The 20,785-nt window shown below is 42.3% G+C and overlaps 2 protein-coding genes and 1 long non-coding RNA gene across 5 annotated transcripts in view; 1 reads left to right on the forward strand and 2 right to left on the reverse strand.

Moving 5' to 3' along the window:
- mbtps2 (membrane bound transcription factor peptidase, site 2) overlaps positions 1-13,945 on the reverse strand; it is a 36,665-nt gene extending 22,720 nt beyond the window's left edge. Inside the window, exons 1-3 of one of the 2 annotated variants that reach the window (XM_003218837.4) lie at positions 13,605-13,945; positions 9,350-9,498; positions 8,101-8,239 (exon numbers count right to left, since the gene is read on the reverse strand). In XM_003218837.4, the coding sequence (XP_003218885.1) occupies positions 8,101-8,239; positions 9,350-9,498; positions 13,605-13,679 (363 nt within the window). In that variant the 5' untranslated portion in view covers positions 13,680-13,945. Of the gene's footprint in view, positions 1-8,100; positions 8,240-9,349; positions 9,499-10,795; positions 10,815-13,604 lie in introns of those variants that run through there. The other variant, XM_062977224.1, reaches the window with a different exon arrangement.
- LOC134298005 (uncharacterized) lies at positions 5,530-8,094 on the reverse strand. Its single transcript, XR_010004969.1, has 2 exons — positions 6,110-8,094; positions 5,530-6,025 (listed from the first exon to the last, which is right to left on the reverse strand). It is a non-coding gene; the product is annotated as an uncharacterized LOC134298005 (long non-coding RNA).
- Positions 13,946-19,392: 5,447 nt separating the features above from the next.
- The window catches only part of smpx (small muscle protein X-linked), a 37,248-nt gene continuing 35,855 nt past the window's right edge, over positions 19,393-20,785 (forward strand). Inside the window, exon 1 of one of the 2 annotated variants that reach the window (XM_008107315.3) lies at positions 19,393-19,589. The gene's annotated coding sequence lies outside the window, so the exon portion shown is untranslated. The remainder of the gene's footprint in view (positions 19,590-20,785) is intronic. The other variant, XM_003218834.4, reaches the window with a different exon arrangement.

The following is a 20,785-nucleotide window of genomic DNA, read 5'->3' on the forward strand; positions in this document are numbered from 1 at the left end:
GAACAGCAGTCTGGGAACAATTTCACAAAAGAGAATGCTCTTAATCAAAACCTGGGAATTTTATGTTTTGGATAATTATTCCTAGAATCCCCCCAAGTCAGCAAGGTAAATACATCATGTACGTACTGGCAGATGAAATTAACAATGGGGGGGATACCAATGGATTTATGAATTATAGGAATGTTATTAAAATAGAAGTGTAGTTATATAGTATTACCTAAAGAGCATAATTGTCAAGGACAGAACGCCACAAGATCAAAGATAACAGAGGTTATTGGATTTACCGAACTCAAAATGCCCGTAAAAGACAAGGGCTAGGCAACATTAGCCTTAAAAAGCAAAAAGGGGCAAGAAAAAACGTTCAAAAGATAAACCGGATTAAACCGGAGTTTAATCCGGGTAAAATCAAAACAGCTTGCTTCAGCCTGGGAATAAACAAAACAGAAGCTGGGGAACAAAGAGTTCAAAAGAATGTAACTAATTGGCAGCAGATGCCTCTCTGCTGCCAGCACTATGTTTTGAGTAACTTAGAAGTCACTCCTCCACACAGCAGGCAAATTCCCAATACAAACACAACAGCCGAGGATTGAAGCAGTAGCGTAGTCCCAGTTCTTTCCGAAGGTCGATAGGCAGAAGCAGACGTTTGTAGTTCACCAAGTCCAGGTAGGAGAATCCGAGCCCGTAGTCAGTTCAGTCCGTAAATCCAGAGCAGCAGATGGCGTCCGTCAAGAAGACGACGGAAGGTCAAAGCTATTGAGATTAAGCAGAGGTTGCACAAACAAAAGCCCACACAATTCCTCCCGCCGTCTGAACCCAAATTCCAAAACAACTTACGTAATCAGCACACGAAACACACCCGTCTTCAGGAAAACGTCCCACGCAGATCCCAAGCGTTTGTCCAGATTACCTTGCCCAACGCAATTTGCTATTGCTCCCAAACCCCATTTTATGCCAGTTACAAGTCCTCATCACTATCAGCTGTTCTCCTTAACCCGGGCGTTTCCTCATCACTTTCCTCATCAGAACTGGAACACCTCTGACTACGCCCCACAGCATCCCCAGCTGTGGATCCCGTCCCATCCCTCCAGCTTGTCCATGGGTCTAGTCCTGAAGGTCCCCAATCATCTTCCATCCCATCATTGCCAGTGGCACCCAATTCCTCCCTTACCCGAGTCCAATCCATCTCATCCTCTTCCGAGCTAACCAGCTCTTCCTCCATTCTCTCCGTAAACCCCTCAAAAGACTCTTCGTCAGATGGTTCTGCAAAGATATCTCGCAGCCTCTTTCTTTCTCGCTCCTCGAGAGTATCTGACTCTCGAGGAGTCTTACGCCCACGTCTGCCAGTAGCAGAGCCATGAGGCTCAATCATAACACTATCCCCTCTCACAAAGGCCTCCTCCCCCGAAGGCGGAGAGGTGGCAGTGATATCCTCCGCTATAGCACCACGACGACTGGAGGTATCTAATTTTAACAGCGAACGATGGAAAACTGGATGGACCTTTAAACTAGACGGTAAACGCAAACGAAACGCAACGGAAGAAATCTTTTTAACTATAGGAAAGGGACCCAAATACCGAGGCGCAAACTTTCCCCCAGCCTGTTTAATGTGCTTGGAAGACAACCACACCAAATCCCCTTCTTCCAACTCCTCCCCTGCCTGCCTGCGACGGTCGGCCTGAGTCTTTTGCGTTGCCTTAGCTTCCAACAATAAGCGACGGGCAACATCATGCAACGCAGCCATTTCCGAGGAGCGGTACACAGGGTCAGAGGAGACCGCATTGGTCGACGGCGCCACACCTCCCCGTGGGTGAAAACCATAAGTCAGTTCAAATGGCGTATGCTGACTAGACGTGTGCACCGCATTGTTGTAAGCGAACTCCGCCACCGGTAGCCATTTCACCCAAGCAGTGGGTTGATCTAAACAAAAACAACGTAAATATTGCTCTAAGAGCCCATTAACCCGTTCCGACTGGCCATCCGTTTGCGGATGAAACGCTGAAGAGACGTTTAACTTGGTACCTAAGCACTCATGGAAGTGTTTCCAAAAGCGTGACACAAATTGTGGAGCCCTATCCGAAATAATCACCTCAGGAGCTCCGTGCAAACGATAGATGTGCTTAGTAAACAATAACGCCAACGTAGGGGCCGCCGGAATGGTCGAACAAGGAATAAAATGAGCCAGTTTGCTAAATAAATCCACCACCACCCAAATACAAGTATAACCCCCAGACTTAGGCAAATCCGAAATGAAATCCATGGAAATGATTTGCCATGGCCTCTCAGGAACAGGTAGAGACGACAACAACCCTCTAGGGCGCCCAACAGGCGTTTTACTCTGCTGGCAAACAGCGCAGCTGTCACAAAAGCGCAGAATGTCTTGCCGCATCTTCGGCCACCAGTAGCTCCTGGTGATGAGCTGCACGGTCTTGAATCTGCCAAAGTGCCCAGCCATGGGTTCGTCATGGTGGGCTCTAATCACCTCCAACCTGAGGGCCCCCACTGGTACATAGACCTGCCCCCTGCGTACCAATACTCCGTTTTGATCTTGCAGGTGAGGCAGTATTGTACGGTTACCTGCTGACAACAGCATGAGTTGTTCCTGAGTCCACACATCTTCTCTCTGAGCCTCAATGATCTGGTCATGTAACCCGAGCTCATTTTCTACAACACACAGAGAGGCAGTAGGCAAGATGGTCTGACATACTACCTGCTCATTGGTCTTAAACTCCGGCTTGCGGGACAAGGCATCGGCCCGCAAGTTTGCCTTCCCTTCCACGAATTGCACTTTGAAGTTAAACCTGGAGAAAAACAAAGCCCATCGGATTTGACGCTGGTTTAACTTTTTAGCTGTTTGCAAATGCTCCAAATTCTTGTGATCAGACCTGACCACGATTCGGTGCCACGCCCCTTCTAGCCAGTGCCGCCACACCTCAAACGCCACCTTAATCGCCAATAACTCCTTCTCCCATATGGTATAGTTCTGCTCAAATGGTGTTAGTTGCCGCGAGTAAAATCCACAGGGACGCAAGGTCCCTGAGGAATCTCTTTGAGACAATACAGCCCCCAACGCGTAGCTAGAAGCGTCCGCTTCTACCACGAACGGTTTGTCTACATCAGGATGTGTTAGTATGTTGTCTGACTGAAAGCTAGACTTTAGTTGCAAAAACGCATCGTGAGCTTCCCGCCCCCACACAAATGGCTGTTTCTTACGCAGGAGCTGCGTCAAAGGCACCGTGAGCTTGGCAAAATTCGGGATAAACTCCCGGTAGTAATTAGCGAATCCTAAAAACCTTTGCACATCCTTCTTATTCTTGAGCTCCTGCCATGAGTTGACTGCGTCAACCTTATGTGGGTCCATTTTAAGTTCCCTACCTGAAACTACATGACCTAGGAACTCCACTTCAGGCACATGAAAGACGCACTTGGAAGCCTTGGCGAAGAGCCCATTAGCCCGCAGACGGTGCAGAACCTGCTTGACATGCTGACGATGTTCTTTCTCGTCCTTAGAAAAAATCAAGATATCATCCAAATAGATCACCACAAATTGGTCAATTAGGTCCCTAAACACATCGTTTATGAACCTCTGGAAGACCGCAGGCGCATTGCAAAGCCCAAAAGGCATGACTCGGAACTCGTGGCATCCGAAACACGTGTTAAATGCCGTCTTCCATTCATCACCTTCCCGTATTCTGATTAAGTTATACGCCCCCCGCAGGTCAAGCTTGGTAAAGACCTTAGCCCCTTGCACCCTTGATAGTAGTTCCGAGATTAAAGGTAGCGGGTACCTATCCCGAATGGTGTATTTGTTAAGGATCCGATAGTCGCAAACCAACCTGAGATCCCCAGTCTTTTTGGCAACAAAGAATACCGGCGCCGCAGTTGGAGAGCTAGATGGGCGAATAAACCCCTTGGCTAAATTCTCATCTAGGAACTCACGTAAAGCTTGCCTTTCCGGTACAGTCAAGGCGTACAGCCTTCCTGCTGGCAATCTCGCACCTTCCGCACCTCATCTAGGAACTCACGTAAAGCTTGCCTTTCCGGTACAGTCAAGGCGTACAGCCTTCCTGCTGGCAATCTCGCACCTTCCGCTAGTTTAATGGCGCAATCATACGGCCTGTGCGGCGGTAACTTGTCCGCTTCCTTTTTACAGAATACATCAGAGAACTCCCCATACTCAGCAGGCACTCCCTCCATATCAGGCTGAGTAGTGTTCAGAGTACAACATTCCTGCCTCTTTAAGGTCAGCTTACGCGTCACCCAGTCTACTTGTGGATTTACTACAGCTAGCCAATCCATCCCCAGGATCACATCGTATCTGGGCAAGCTCGTAATATCCCACACAAACGTTCCCGTTACTCCCTGTACTTCCCACATTACTGCTGAGGTCTCATGGTTAACCACCCCAGTCTCCAGCAGTCTCCCATCCGCTCCTTCCACCCACACGTCGCATGCCTTGTGCACTATAGGAATGCCATGCTTCCTAGCAAACTCAATATCCACGTAAGAGACCGTAGCCCCTGAGTCCAGCAGTGCCAAAGTAGAAACAAGTTCCTTTCCCCCAACAGATAACGTAATGGGTACGAAAACATGCTTCTTCCCCTCAGTTGACTGCTTTAAAAGCCCTAATGCGTTGGACTCACGTCGCACTAGGGCTGGCCTTTTCCCGAAAGCTGGGAAGGTTTCACATTACAGTTTTTGGCAAAATGCCCAGCATTCCCACAGTACAAACACAACCCCAGCTGCCTCCTACGGTTCTTTTCTTCTGTAGACAGCTTTTTAAAGACCCCAAGCTCCATAGGCTCTTCCCCCATTACCACAGGTGCCTTGGTTACATGCATAGGTGGCGCACACATTGCTTTCGAGTGCTTACGGGACTCGAACCTGGCGTCCAAACGCAGCACTTTAGCTACTAAGGCATCCCAATTTTCGGCCGGCTCCAAGCGTGCCAATTCGTCCTGGAGATAATCACTTAAACCAGCAGTAAACAAAAGCATGAATGCATTTTCCCCCCAGTCCAGCTGGTGACGGTACAAATTAAACTTATTTAAGTAATCCAAAACAGTCCCCTTTCCCTGTTTCAGCCGATACAGAGCCCACCCAGCATTCTCCGTACGGAGGGGATCCCCAAAAGTGTCAGTTAGTAGCTTCTTGAAATTATTCAAATTGTCCTTGACTGGGTCATTTCCCAAAATCAAATTGGTGGCCCATTGTCCTGCGGGACCAGTCAACAAACTCAAAATAAATGCCACCTTGCTAGTGTCCGTAGGGTAAGCTTGAGCACTGAGCTGGGAAAAATAAAGCTCAACTTGTGCCAAAAAAGTTGGCAGTTTGCACCTGGATCCGTCAAAGCGTTCAGGGGTCAAAACATGTCCTTTAACAGAATGAGCTACTTGAGTAGCATTAAAGGCCATTTGTAATTGCTCAAATCTAGCCTTTAACTCATCCATCGTCTTCTTGACGAGATTTATTACTGCAGTAAAACTTTTTTATGGGCGTTGGGCAATCTGTCAAGGACAGAACGCCACAAGATCAAAGATAACAGAGTTTATTGGATTTACAGAACTCAAAATGCCCGTAAAAGACAAGGGCTAGGCAACATTAGCCTTAAAAAGCAAAAAGGGGCAAGAAAAAAACGTTCAAAAGATAAACCGGATTAAACCGGAGTTTAATCCGGGTAAAATCAAAACAGCTTGCTTCAGCCTGGGAATAAACAAAACAGAAGCTGGGGAACAAAGAGTTCAAAAGAATGTAACTAATTGGCAGCAGATGCCTCTCTGCTGCCAGCACTATGTTTTGAGTAACTTAGAAGTCACTCCTCCACACAGCAGGCAAATTCCCAATACAAACACAACAGCCGAGGATTGAAGCAGTAGCGTAGTCCCAGTTCTTTCCGAAGGTCGATAGGCAGAAGCAGACGTTTGTAGTTCACCAAGTCCAGGTAGGAGAATCCGAGCCCGTAGTCAGTTCAGTCCGTAAATCCAGAGCAGCAGATGGCGTCCGTCAAGAAGACGACGGAAGGTCAAAGCTATTGAGATTAAGCAGAGGTTGCACAAACAAAAGCCCACACAATTCCTCCCGCCGTCTGAACCCAAATTCCAAAACAACTTACGTAATCAGCACACGAAACACACCCGTCTTCAGGAAAACGTCCCACACAGATCCCAAGCGTTTCTCCAGATTACCTTGCCCAACGCAATTTGCTATTGCTCCCAAACCCCATTTTATGCCAGTTACAAGTCCTCATCACTATCAGCTGTTCTCCTTAACCCGGGCGTTTCCTCATCACTTTCCTCATCAGAACTGGAACACCTCTGACTACGCCCCACAGCATCCCCAGCTGTGGATCCTGTCCCATCCCTCCAGCTTGTCCATGGGTCTAGTCCTGAAGGTCCCCAATCATCTTCCATCCCATCATTGCCAGTGGCACCCAATTCCTCCCTTACCCGAGTCCAATCCATCTCATCCTCTTCCGAGCTAACCAGCTCTTCCTCCATTCTCTCCGTAAACCCCTCAAAAGACTCTTCGTCAGATGGTTCTGCAAAGATATCTCGCAGCCTCTTTCTTTCTCGCTCCTCGAGAGTATCTGACTCTCGAGGAGTCTTACACCCACGTCTGCCAGTAGCAGAGCCATGAGGCTCAATCATAACAATAATAGTATGGGGTAAAAATCAACAGGCATTGAGTGTGAGGTTTGTACAATTGTCTCTGCAGTTGTGTATTTAGTATGGATATGTTGATGTAAGTATGTGTTAGGTTGGTGTCTTTGCATTTGTTTTAGTTTTGTAATATGTCTTTGTGGCTAGTCAGATAGCTGCTTAGTTTTAGAAATATACATATACATACACACACACACACACACAACAGGAAGTCAGGGCCAATGCTGCAGAACACTATCATTTCCACAAATGCTGGAGCTTTGGGCATTAATTTTAGAAAGCACATTCTTTTTTTAAAAAAAAAAAATCAGCATCTTGAGATCAAAGTATGAAATACATTAAACATGCTCCCACAACCCACTACTTTCCTTTCTGAACCAACAAAAGGTATAGAGACCTGAGAAGAAATGAAGTATAAGAAGGATGCTTCATTTTTGATTTAACAGCCACAAATAATCCTGATATTTCTAGATGCTACAAATAATACCTTTAGAGACAAGCAGCACCTTTGGAACTTGAATGTTTGTAGCAGGAAACATAAACTAAGTAGTAAATCTATGAGATCATGAAAAACATATTTGATCTGTGAATTAGGTTCTGCTTTTTAATACTTGCTGATGTATAGCAAGCTGATGGGACAAATATGGCAACCTGTATCCTAACTTCAAGTGAAGCTACTTCCAGTTATTTCAAAAAGCTTGTATGCATTAAAAGTATATGATAGGCAAAGGTATTTCATTTCTACATCAGGAGAAAAAACCTACCAAATGTGCTGTTTTTTACAGTTGTGTTAATTTTTTAATTAACACCCATCTTTCTTTTTCCCCACTCTTATTTTTATTTCTGTATTTGCTTCAACTATTTATTAAAATTTAGCACAATGGTGCAGTGTGAAAAATCAGCCTAAGAATGCTTTTGAGTAAAACATTAAAATATAACAAAAAAGGTGTGGAAATGCTTTGATTGTGTGTTCCTGCATGGCAGAGGGCTAGACTGGATGGCCTTTGAGGTCTCTTCCAACTCTATGATTTCTATGAAAGTATCATATTTCATCACATAATAATTGTCATCACATAATAGCCACACACCCCCTTTGAGGTCCTAGTTTTGGTATTTCATTCTTCACATAATAGTCACACACACCCTGACCATGTGCCTACTCCTTGGAGTTATGGGGCTTCCAGCCGAGGAAAGCCCCTGTAGCTCCAAGGGGCAGGTGGACGGACCGATGAAATTGTGAGAGCTATAGGGCTTCCCTCTGCTGCACCAGCCAAAGGATGCCTTGCAATCCTCTCACACAGGTGCAGCCCCATAGCTGCAAAACAAAATTCACTGTATAATAGTCGTATCCCCTTCCACCCCAAAAGTGGGGTTGTGCAACTGTTATGCAGTGAAACACAGTATTGCATTGTTTGACCTGGAAACAAAAATATATAAAACTCACCACAACCTGCAGCATCTGATCATTCTGGCCTGTAGGAGATTCAGATAGCATCTGCGAGAGAGTCTGCAGCAGTGTCTTCCCCAGGAGAATAACAGAACCAAACATAGCAGCTATGCCAAAAATCATTCCCATGTTAAACCTGAAACAAATAACAATGGTATAATACAGGTTGAGTATCTCTTATCCAAAATACTTGATACCAGAAGTATTATACCCGTTAATACATAATAATAATCATCATCATCATCATCATCATCATCATTTTTATTTATATCCCACCACCATCTCCCCAAAGGGACTCAGGGCAGCTCACAAAAGCACTCAAAAGTGCAACACACATAAAATCTAACAGTACATGAGCATATAAAATATTAATGTAAATTTACATAACAATTTTATAATTTTACTAGCTGTGCCCGGCCACGTGTTGCTGTGGCAAAGTATAGTGGTATGGGAAATAAAGTATTGAGGAATTGGTGGTAGTTAAGGTAAAGGGTCCCCTGGGCTGAGTGGGTTGCTAGGAGACCAAGTGAGCAGAGCTTAGCCTTCTAACTGGCAACAATTGGATAAAAACAATTATTCCTCTCCCTCTAATTAGGACTTTATTTTTCTTTTCTTTTTGTTGTATTAACCTAGAGGCATGGATGAGGGGTTGTGCTGTCAATTTTCGAGGTTGTGGGGTGTTTACTTTTGTTGTTTTGTCCGCTGCCGTGATGCCATCAGTCTTTTATATATATAGATGAGGTATCTTGAAGATGGGATCCATGTCTCATTCATGTTTCATATACACATAGCCTGAAGATAATTTTATACACTATATTTTAATAATGTTGTGCAACAAACAAATGTTTGTGTACACTAGACGTTCAGAAAACAAAGGTGTCTCCATCTCAGCCATCCATGTGGACAATTTCAGATTTGGGAGTATTTGTGATTCTGAAATTCCAGACAAGGGACACTCAACCTGTACTGTTTCCAATATCATAGGTCAATGCCAGCTCTGCAATCAATTTGGGAAACTCAGCCAGCCCATTCACGATTTACCAGGGGAGTTCCTTTATCACCCAAGTCTTCCATACCAGGAACACGCTTTCATTGTAATTTACGCCAAAGAAAGGGCTATTCAAGATTAAAACAAAAGAGTACTCTATTTAGCAACAGAATATGTAAGCACTCTGACTCTGAAAGATATAGAAGAATTTCCACGAATTGTCCCACACATGCAGGAAGTATAATTCTGAAACAATACCATAGGTAAAGCAATCGGGGCTTCCATCTTCCCCAGCTGTAGAAGAGCCGGTTGAAAAGAGCTGTCTGCCATCGCATGTGGAATGGAGACACAGTTAGACCATAGTATGTGAGCCAATCCTCATAAGACGCCCTCAGGGAGGAAGATGACTAGAAGAGAAAGCAAAATAGAGTAAAACAGAGAAGGGATTTTAGGAGATTTCAGGTTAGGATGATGACCACACAAATATGTCTCTTGATAACTCTTCACTTCTTTTTTGTTGGTATGTTTAGTTTGTCTTGCTGTTCTTTTTGCGTTTCGAGATGTTTATTTATTTATTTATTTATTATTCAGACTTATATGCCGCCACGCCCCTAGGGCTCGGGGCAGCTTACAAGAACAGGCTAAAATCTAAAACAATTTAAAAATAGCAGTAACAGAGATCAAAAGCCTGCCGATATAAAAACAGCCATGCTAGATTAGTTTCAAAGGCTCTATAGTCTGGTATTCTGTTTACTCAAGGGCCAACCTGATATCTCTAGGAATTCCTCAAGCACCCTCCCATACAAGTTCCCTAGTAAATGATATTGCCCCTTCACTCCCCCACCTCTATATGTTAATATTATAAAACCACCTGACTAGAAATTATTGCAAGCCTTATCTTTCACAAATTTATCTTAAATCATGTCTTTAAAGCCAACCAAACTTTAGACACCACCAAATCCGACCTATCTAGAATATTTTCTCCTTGGGGAGAAGGACCAAACACATAAAGTGCTGCAATCTTGGCAGACTGCTACTTTATGAGGTCTGCACAATGTCTCCTGTCAAAAGGGTACTTGAATGTGTATGTATAAGCTGGCACTTGGAAATTGCAGTTTAAGTATGGAATTTCCTTGGAAAGAAATGACTGGCTGTGAAGGATAGAACCTCTCAGGGCAGATAGCCATTAATCAGTACATTTGAGTCGGCTCCCTGAAAAACTTCTTAGTTCCAATTAGAAGAACCACTCTGCCCATGGTTGAATTAATACAGCATAGTAGTTTGAGCATTTCACTAAGACACAAGAGACCAGAATTTGAATCCCTGTTTAAGCATGCAATCCCTTGGCTGCTCAGTTAGCTGCTACAATTAAAAAAATACCTTCCTGAGAAACACCAATACTGTTTAGATTTTTGGATATAAATGCCTCCAATAAAGAGCTTAACCTCAGAACATTCAGTAGGTTGAAAATATATCTCCACTTCCGACTGAGGAGATAATCATGGGCAGTTCTTGCTGTTGTGTGCCTTAAAATCATTTTCAACCTATCACTGGGTTCTCTTGGAAAGATTTGACATGGGGGCCTGCTATTCCTCTGAGGCTGAGAGAGTGAAATGTGTGCACTATGAGATACAAATGCTTTGTAGAGGCTGAACATTAACCAAAAGGGAGGGAAAGTTGAGAAAACGAGGACAGCTGCCTCACCATTTTTCCTTCAGCATTTTAAAATCAATCAATTGCTGGGTGTAGCAGCATCTCTTTTATTTGTCAAAACAAAAAATGCAGCTGTTCTTCATCACAAAGTAAAATATTCTGTTCACTGATATTCACTCCTAGAAGTGGCTGAAATAGTTTGATGATGAACTGTGCGTCAGATTTTCCTGGAGTTAACCTTGGATGAATTTTTCAGCATGTGACAATTAGTGTCTTCTCTGAACTGATTTGAAGATAGAAATATTACTAGAAAATCCAAATTATCTGATGGATGGTTCTGAATTTTTATTTTAATTATATCCATGGCATACAGATATTACTGTATAGTTAAGATTGTGCATGCTCTTGTGTATTTCCCATTTCCTTATGAAAGCTGGATCCGGGGGGAGGGGGAGCTGATTAGGAAGCAAATCAACTCATTTGAGATGTATTGCTGCAGAAGAGATCTACGGATAGTACTGTGGGCTGATTTATTTTTATTTATTTATCATGTCAGATGCGAACTGAGAATATAGTTATAGTGTATAAAAAACCACAAAGTTAAAAACTCGGCATTATACTAAATTTCCTTGGAGCAGAAGCTGGCCACTTTGAGTGCCTCAGGTGTTGCTGCAAGAAGGTCCTCCATTGTGTATGTGGAAGGGCTCAGACTGTATTGTAGTAAGTGGCTGTGGTTTGCTCTTCTCCACACTTGCATGTTGTGAACTCCACTTTGTAGCCCCATTTAAGCTTGGTTCTGTATCTCGTGGTACTAGATCAGTCTGTTCAGCGCCTTCCAAGTCACCCAATCTTCCGTGTGCACAGGAGGAAGTTTCTCATCTGGTATCAGCAATTGATTCTGGGATTTTAGCCTGCCACTTTTGGACTCTCACTTGCTGAGGTGTTTCTGTGACCATCTCTGTAGATCTTGGGAAACTGTTTCTTAATTTAAGTCATTGGCATGCTGGCTGATATGCGAACAAAGGATGGGCCAGAGATGTCAATTCCTTGGTCCTTTCATTACTGGCTGCTACTTCCCCACGGATATCAGATGGTGCAATACCAGCTAAACCAGGCATAGGCAAGCTTCGACCCTCCAGGTGTTTTGGACTCCAACTCCCACAAACTGTTAGGAATTGTGGGAGTTGGAGTTCCAAAACACCTGGAGGGCCGAAGTGTGCCTATGCCTGGCCTAAACAGTATAATTTCTCCAGCAGTGTTGGGCGTAGACATCCTGTGATAATGCGACATGTATCATTAAGAACCACATGAACTGTTTCAACATGGTGAGATATATTCCACATTGGGCATGTGTATTGAGCAGCAGAGTGGCAAAGCACAAGGGCAGATGTCTTCACTGTGTCTGGTTGTGATCTCCAGGTTGTGCCAGTTAGCTTTTGTATGACATTATTTCTAGCAGCCACTTTTTGCTTGATAGGCTTCTTGTAAGCCAGAGCACGGTCCAGGGTAACTCCAGGACAACTAAACCAAGCCTGAATTTGTTGCCGAAGGCTTTCATGGCTGGCATCACTGGGTTGCTGTGAGTTTTCCGGGCTGTATGACCATGTTCCAGAAGCATTCTCTCCTGATGTTTCACTCACATCTATGGCAGGCATCCTCAGAGGTTGTGAGATTTGTTGGAAACTAGGCAAGTGGGGTTTATATATCTGTGGAAAGTCCAGGGTGGGAGAAAAAACTCTTGTCTATTGGAGGCAAGTGTGAATCTTGCAATTGATCACCTTGATTAGCACTGAATAGACTTGCAGTTTAAAAGCTTGGCTGCTTCCTGTCTGGGGGATCCTTTGTTGGGAAGTGATTAACTGACCTTGATTGTTTCTTGGATGGAATTCCTGTTTTTGAGTGTTGTTCTTGATTTACTGTCCTGATTTTAGAGTTGCAGCTGTGGACAAGTCTACATAGGAATCACCAAATGCAGCGCCCAAACACGAATCAAGGAACACGAAAATCACTGCAGACTAATTCAACCAGAGAAGTCAGCCATAGCAGAGCACTTGATGAACCAAACTGGACACTGCATATTATTGGAGAACACTGACATGCTGGACCACTCCAACAACCACCAGGTCAGGCTACACAGAGAGGCCATTGAAATCCACAAGCATGTGGACAATTTCAACAGAAAGGGGGAAACTATTAAAATGAACAAAATCTGATTACCAGTATTAAAAGCTCTAAAATCAGGACTTTAAATAATGAGCAACACTCAGAAGACAGGGGAATTCCAGACAAGAAACAATCAGGGCCAGCTAATCACCTCCCAACAAAGGATTCCCCCTGGTAGGAAGCAGCCAGGCTTTGAAGCTGCAATAGCCTTGCAATGCTAATCAAGGTGATCAATTGCAACATTCACACTCGCCTCAGATAAGAGTTTTTTTCTCCTACCCTGGACTTTACACAGGTATATAAACTCCACTTGCCTAATTTCCAGCAGACCTCACATCCTCTGACGATGCCTGCCATAGATGTGGGTGAAACGTCAGGAGAGAATGCTTCTGGAATATGGCCAAACAGCCCGGAAAACTCGCAGCAACCAAGCCTGGATTGTCTTTAGAAGCCAAAGCGACTACACTGGGAATATTGTTCTTTGGCCACATCGTGAGAAGACATGACTCTGGAAAAGACAGTAATGCTGGGCAAGGGAGAAGGCAGCAGGAAAAGAGGAAGGCACCGTGCAGACGCGCCCCCGTGTCCTCCCTTCCCTTCAGCTTCAGGCCCCTCGCATCATTACAACCCCCTGGCTTGGGAGAGGAAGCCGCCTCCTCCTCCAGGGGCTCTTCCCTCCCGCCGAGGCCCGGCTCACCTTCAGCGCCGTGTCGGCCAAGTAAAGAGCGCACCACCCGCCCAGCACGCAGACCACCACCGGCATGGGAATCATCTCCGAGGCCAGAATTTCACGGTGCAGCCGCGGAACCAAAAGCTGCGCGGAACTCTACCTCGCCGGCCGTGTTTCCCGCGGGGGCGACTTCCGGGTGTAGCACCAAAACAATGTGGTCGCCCATGCGTGCTGTCATCACGTCTTCGGGTTCCCGTTTGCACTTGAGTTCTTGAAATGCAGCCGAGCGGACTTTCTTTTAAGGCAGTGTGTTGAAAGAAGCGACATTAATATTTTGAAAACATGTTTCATGGTTTTTTCCCCTTTTCATCTTTTAGTTTATAAATGTAAACTTTGAATTGGGTGATGATGATGCCGGAAGTGTTGGCCGCTTTTTGTGAGCCTGTTCTCTTCGGCGTAATATGAGCATGTCAATCAAAAGAAGAGGAGCCAATAAGGCCACGTCCTCTTTCCTCGCTGTCTCATGCTGGCAATTCAATTGGATTAGAAGGAATAGCATTGTGACGTAAACATCTATTCTGGCTGGCATGACCTTATTCGTGAGCCGGAAGATCTAAAGCGAAGCTGGGAATTGTAGTCATGTTTTAAAGGCGACTCTTGTTCACTCTTGCAGGATTTTCTTAAGGAGGCGGTTTTTTCATTTTCTTCTTCTGAAATATAACCTACAGCACCTGGTTGTTCATTGGAGATGCCACCCCACCTTTCATCGTAGCCTTTAAGGATCCAAACTATTGGGTTGCCTCCAAAGAAGGAGCCTCCACCACAGTCCGGGGCAGAAAGTTCCACTGCCAAACAGCTCTCACAGTGAGGAAGTTCTTCCTGATGTTCAGCTGGAACCTGTAGTTTGAAGCCGTTGTTCAGCGTCCTAGTCTGCAGGGCAGCAGAAAACAAGCTTGCTCCCTCCTCCCTATGACTTCCCCTCGCATATTTATACATGGCTATCATGTCTCCTCTCAGCCTTCTCTTTTGCAGGCTAAACATGCCCAGCTCTTTAAGCCGCTCCTCATAGGGCTTGTTCTGTAGGCCCCTGATTATTTTAGTCACCCTCTTCTAGACACATTCCAGCTTGACAACATCTCCCTTCAATTGTGGTGTCCTGAACTGGACACAATATTCCAGGTTTGGTCTGACCCAAACTGTTGTTTATATAACATGGTAAAATAAAGGTTTCTATTTTGAACTTTTTAAAAGTCATATTTTCAGGATCTGGAGACTTGAATCCGTGGATACAGAATCTGTGAATATAGAATGCCAACATAAGGCCAACCATACTTGCGAAAAAGTCAGTCTCAGGTTTTTTAATCAACTTAGTTCCGAGTATATTACTAGAATGTGGATTTGAAAATTGACAGGTGTGTCATATGACAAGATATGTGCACACACTGAACTATTTCAGTAACTGAATAAATAACATTAAAACAATTGTAAATTCCATATTGGACAGAGTAGAGATATTTTATACTCCAACGTTTCTATTTTAGTCCATGGGTTTACAGTATTTTTTATTTCCCCCCCACAATTTTATCTAATGGATAAATGCTTAGTGGCTTAGCATGCCCATACCTCCCAAAATTTTGACACTAATGGATGATGGATAATGCCCAATATGACGCATGCATATCATTATAAAGGGTATAAAAATGAGTGCTTCTTTGTTCGTTACCCTTGTTTTCCTGACTACAGGAAGGGTCCTTCTTATGTATTCTCTCTTGGCCAACTGAGAATAAACCTTCCTTTTTCTGCAGCACTCAGAACTCTCTTTGTTTCATTGCCTCAAAGCCTTTGTCTGCCATTTCAACAGAAACCCATGATTAACACATTAACATAATTTGACTGAGATTAGAATGCTTAAGACAAAGTTAACAAACTATAACTTGCAGGGCCTTGCAGAGGTTTAAAAATGCAAACAGGATGCAGTTTTGTTGCTTTTTGTGTGTCAGGAGCGACTTGAGAAACTGCAAGTCGCTTCTGGTGTGAGAGAATTGGCAGTTTGCAAGGATATTGCCCAGAGGACGCCCAGATGTTTTTCATGTTTTTACCATCCTTGTGGGAGACTTCTCTCAAGTCCCCGCATGTTGCTGAAAATGCCCCCAAATTACTTCTATTCCCCCCTTGACTTCTATAATTTCAAATCCCCTGGTTTAACAATATGCATTGTTAAATTATTAATATGATGATGGGAGTATGATAATTTATCAGTGACATAAAAGCTTTTGAAAAGGTTGACAAGAAAAAAAAATCCTTTGGTATAGAGATTAATCAAGCTAGGCTGCTTTGTTTGTTTTCTAGAGTAAACATGGTTATCACAAACAACTATTGAGACAGGATCTATTGACTTTTTCAGTCAATGACAGAAACTAAGGGCTTTATCAGACTAGCATTGTAAATTAGGCACCTCTGCTTTCTTAGCGTTTTCTACCTCCTGAGGAACAATGGGAAATATAGTTTGGGAAGGCGAGGACCTCTCCAGCTGAAAATTGCAAAGGCCCCATCCTAAACTACATTTCCCAGAATTCTACAGGAGGCAGAGAACACCAGGAAAGTGGGGGTGCCCGCTTTCAGATTAATGGGGTTTTTTAATTTGCATATTCATGAAAAATTAAACAAATGTATACATGTATACATGCATGAACCAATGCAATACTTCCTAACATCTGTACAGTATTCATATTTGGTTATACCCTTCCCTCCTCCCACCCCTCCCATTTTGGTGACTTCCTTATCCCTTGGGTTGAAGACATTCATAAATAATTCCATTCTTCCTTCCTGTTGCATTGTTTTACTATTCTTCATTCTGGCCTGATATTTATTATGTATAAATTCCCTACACAGATTCTAACAGGTTAAATGATAAAGCCTTCTATAAACACTTTTCCTTCTTTCTTTCTTTCTTCTTCTTTTTTTTTACAAAGTTTAGAAATGGTTCACAGTCCTTGATAAAGTTTTTAAAAATGTTTTTTCTTTGTTCATTATTGCTAATTTGTTCATTTCTGCTTTTTAAAGACTTTAACCATTCATTCTTCTACTGTTGGGAAGTCTGCCTTCTTCCAAAACTGTGCGTATAATATTTTTGCTGCTCTTATCATGTAGTGCAGTATTTTGTAGTTTAATGAGTTTGTTTGTTTATTTGACATTCCCAATAAAAATAATTTGATCTCTAATTGTATCTTTGAAAAAAAAATTGCAGTGTTTTTTGTACTTTGCCGCAGAATTCTCTTGCTTTTTTTTACAGAACCATCACATGTGGAAAAAAGTTCCTTCCTGTTCTGTACATTTCCAGCCCTTGTTTCTTCCCTTATACATTTTAGCTAGTTTTGCTGGTGTCAGCTACCACCTGTTCATCATTTTATAAACATTTTATATAAGATCGTAGCACCAAATTTTCTTTAAGCCAATAGTCCACATTTCTCCCATTTATCTAGTTCTATGTTGTGCCCAACAGTTTGTGCCCATTTAATCATACACTCCTTTGTCAGTTCTGAAATTGATAATGGGTTTTTTTTGACATAATTTAATTTTGTACTTGTTCCAAATCCTTTGTATGACTCATCTTAAAGTAGTGATTAAAATCAGTATGTACTTTTGCTTCTTGATACCATATATAAGTATACCATCCAAAACGTAAATCGTGACATTCAAATTTTTACAGTCTCATTTCTTAAGGTTAGCCAGTTTTTCATCCAGTTTGTATGCATGCTTCAAAGCACTATTTTAAGTCTGGTAACCCCAATCCTCTCCTTTGCTTTTCATCCTGCAAAATCTTAGTTTTAATCTAGGCCTCTTGCCTTGCTATATGTATTTGGTTAAATCTTTTTCCATTGTTTAAAAGGTGTATCATTTATTATAACTGGAATGTTCTGAAAAAGAAATACCATATTTGCCTGCTTTAAAACACAAGTCTGATGAAGCCCTTAGACCAAGATTTCCCTTGAATGGTTAGGTCAGAATAACCTGCAGCATATTTCATTAGCATAGGCACCAACATTACAGAAATTGATATCCCTCTTGTTATTTATCTCCCAGTAATGGATTTTCACAGTTTATACCCACTTATACACATGTTCTCAGTGTACTTCCATGATGCTTATATAGTTTATTATTAGTGGATCATTCTTAGCCTAAATCTAATTGCTCCTCCCAGCTACCGCAAGCCTGTTGAATCAATAAACATTACGTGTTTTGCCATTTAGCAATGTATTCAATGTATCTTCTATTGAAATTAGCAATTAGATTTAAATCAGAATTCTGATTTGGCCATGGAAACTCACTGGCTGACTTAGTGCATGTCAAATGTTTCTCAGTCCACAAAGAAGGCAATGGCAACCCACTCTGAACAAATCTTGCCAAGAAAACATTATGATAAGTTTGCCGCGAGGTATACTAAGTCATTGAAAGGCACACAACAGCAATAACAACAATAATCTAGTACAGTGATATGCTGACTTAAGAGTTTAATTCGTTCTGTAACTGAGCTCTTAACTCAAAACACACTTATCTCAAAGTAAATCTTCCCATTGAAATGCGTTCCCCATTTTTCTGTTACTTGTTTTTAAATAAGAAAATGTATCTTATAAATAACAAATAATGTATAAATGCACATTCACTTAGAACAAGAAAGAAAGAAAGATCAACTTTAAAATGGTAGAAGCACAAAGTTGTGGCAAAGAAGTAAAAAGCACAAAGTGAAGAGGCAGAAGCATCCTTTTCTTCATACTGTGTTCATTCTAGCCTGCCTCCCTCCTCTCTTGCTCTCTCTCCCTCCCTCTCATCACGAAGCCAAACATACCAGGAATAAAAACCATACAAAATCAACTAACCCAAAATTCCTCAGAGCAAACAAGAGCAAAGCAGACAGCAATCTCCCAAAGCAGACAAGAACACGAGGCATGGAGGCTGCTCCCCTGAAGCCCTGTACTCCCCCGCTAGTGCTCCCTCTGGTGCTCGCTCTTAATGCAAAACACTGCTCTGATCTGAGCATCAGCTCTTAACTCAAAATGCTCTTAATTTGGGATGCTCTTAAGTAGAGGTTCCACTGTATAGGCAAAGAGGACAACATCCATTCATGGCCAATTTCATCATTTTAAAAGACCCAATTCAAAGTATTTCAATACTGAAGTTAAACTATTGACAATTAACAATCTATGGGGTGTTTTGTAGATTGCTAAAAACTCATATTACATTTTATATTATATTTTATACTGTATTGTGTGAATGTAGACAGAAGTGGCCAATTTTGTAAATATTTTGCAAAATGTAAATAAAGGTACCTTTAGCTACAGCTTCCCACTTTCCTTATGTATGGCAACTTTGGGGACACCCTGTATTTGTAATTGTATGCAGTCTGTTGTTGAACCAGTACATCTTGGAGTGAGCCGATTAAGAACTGCATCATCCTGCCCTTCCAAAAAAACTACCCAACAGATTTTGTCCTTTACAATAATGAATTTTAAAACCCATGAGGAAATTAGTTGGTATTAAAAAGTCTTCAAAGCAGTGGCAAGCAAGCCTGGATTTTGAGATATTTTGTCTAACAACACGAAGAAAGTAGCAAAAGTTAAAAAACTATCTTAAATTTCAAAGGTCCCAGCAGCTTCCTGCTGGCAATGTGACTGCAAAATATCACCTGAAGGTGAGTTCGCCAGCCCGTTACTGCTTGACACTCGAGCCCTGATTTTAACTGGGAGGGAATGAAGTTACAGGATGAATCTGACTCTATATTTAGGAAGAACAACTGTAAGCTATGAAAGGAATTCTCTTTTACACTTGGCGTCTAAACCTAGCTCTACTCCAGTGCTGGAAGGACACTCTGTCGGTAGTACACACAGGCATAAAGGACTTCGTCTGTTCTGGCCACAGGGAAGAAGAGCTCAGCTGACCGAAGAAGGCGTCTCACTCAGCATCAAAACTTGTCACCCTCCTGACGCTGGGAACTTTTATTATAAAAACAAACAGGTACATAGCAGAAACTAAGATTTGTGTTGGCAAGGCTGTATTTAAATGGTTGGCTTGGGAATCAACCAGAAGGTCAATGAATGAACTCCATTTCCCTGAGTTTTCACCTCTCCATGACAGATCAATAATGCTTAATGTAGGATGTTGTAACAAGTGCTTTATAGTTATCAATAATTTTTAAGGAGAGATTTGAACATGAGAATATGGTTCTGAGACATAGCATTATCTTAACAATGTCCAGTATATGATTCCTGCATTGTGCAGTTGGTTTAAAAACAGAATGAAAAGTATGATATGTTTTTTCTTGGTGTTTTCTTGAAATAGTTTATTCAAAGGCAAAATTAAGGCAAAGCTCTTACAGCCACTTTGTAAAATCAAGAATATTTCCTTATTGCTACAATGCAAGTAGTTAACTCTGCAGTTGCAGGGAACCTAAAATGCACTGCAAACAGTAAAGCTTCAACATGGAGTTTTCTTCTCCAGCTTTCAGCGATGGCTAGACTCCTAATGGTATCATTTCTATCTAGGTCTTTAATAAGGAAGACAGTAAAGCTTTCTGTTTGTAGTACTCATGATAGCTTTTTACATGCAGCAAGGAGAAAAGGATTGAGTTACTAGTTCCTTCTTGACCGCTGTTAGGATAGCATTATGAAAGATAGAAATTGTGGAAATGCTTCATCACTAACAAGTTATTTAAAACAAATTGAAAAAGAAATGACAGTGCTAAACAGCTGCACCTGCTTCATCACCCCTCTCAGGATTTATTTATTTTTTAAAAGCAAAGAAGACATTTCTTCAATTTTGCCTCTCTTGTTTTGATATCTTACTACTTCTCAGCCCTGCTCAGGAATCGAAGGGTTATTTACATACAAAGTAAAACCCCTGCTAAAATAGCTCCAAACCGAAAGAGTAGTGGCATTGCCTTCCATGGTAGGCACAGGTCATAAAAGGTAAGGTATGAGAGAAGTATTTGTATGCCTGAAGGCTGTGTCAGCCTTTGCAGCTTCTTTCTTAGAAAGCGTATTTTAACATTTTGTGTTGTTAATATCAATTCATTGAATGCTTAATAAAGTTTTGAAGGCTACAATTGACTGAGTTTTATTTTCCTTCCCCCACGTCTATTTTTTTTCCCATGACTATTAGTATAGTATTACAGAAGGGTTAGAAAATTTGCTGCAGATTGTTCAATTGCTTTT

Source organism: Anolis carolinensis, chromosome 3 (genome assembly GCF_035594765.1).
Source record: "Anolis carolinensis isolate JA03-04 chromosome 3, rAnoCar3.1.pri, whole genome shotgun sequence".
NCBI classification, from domain to species: Eukaryota; Metazoa; Chordata; class Lepidosauria; order Squamata; family Dactyloidae; genus Anolis; species Anolis carolinensis.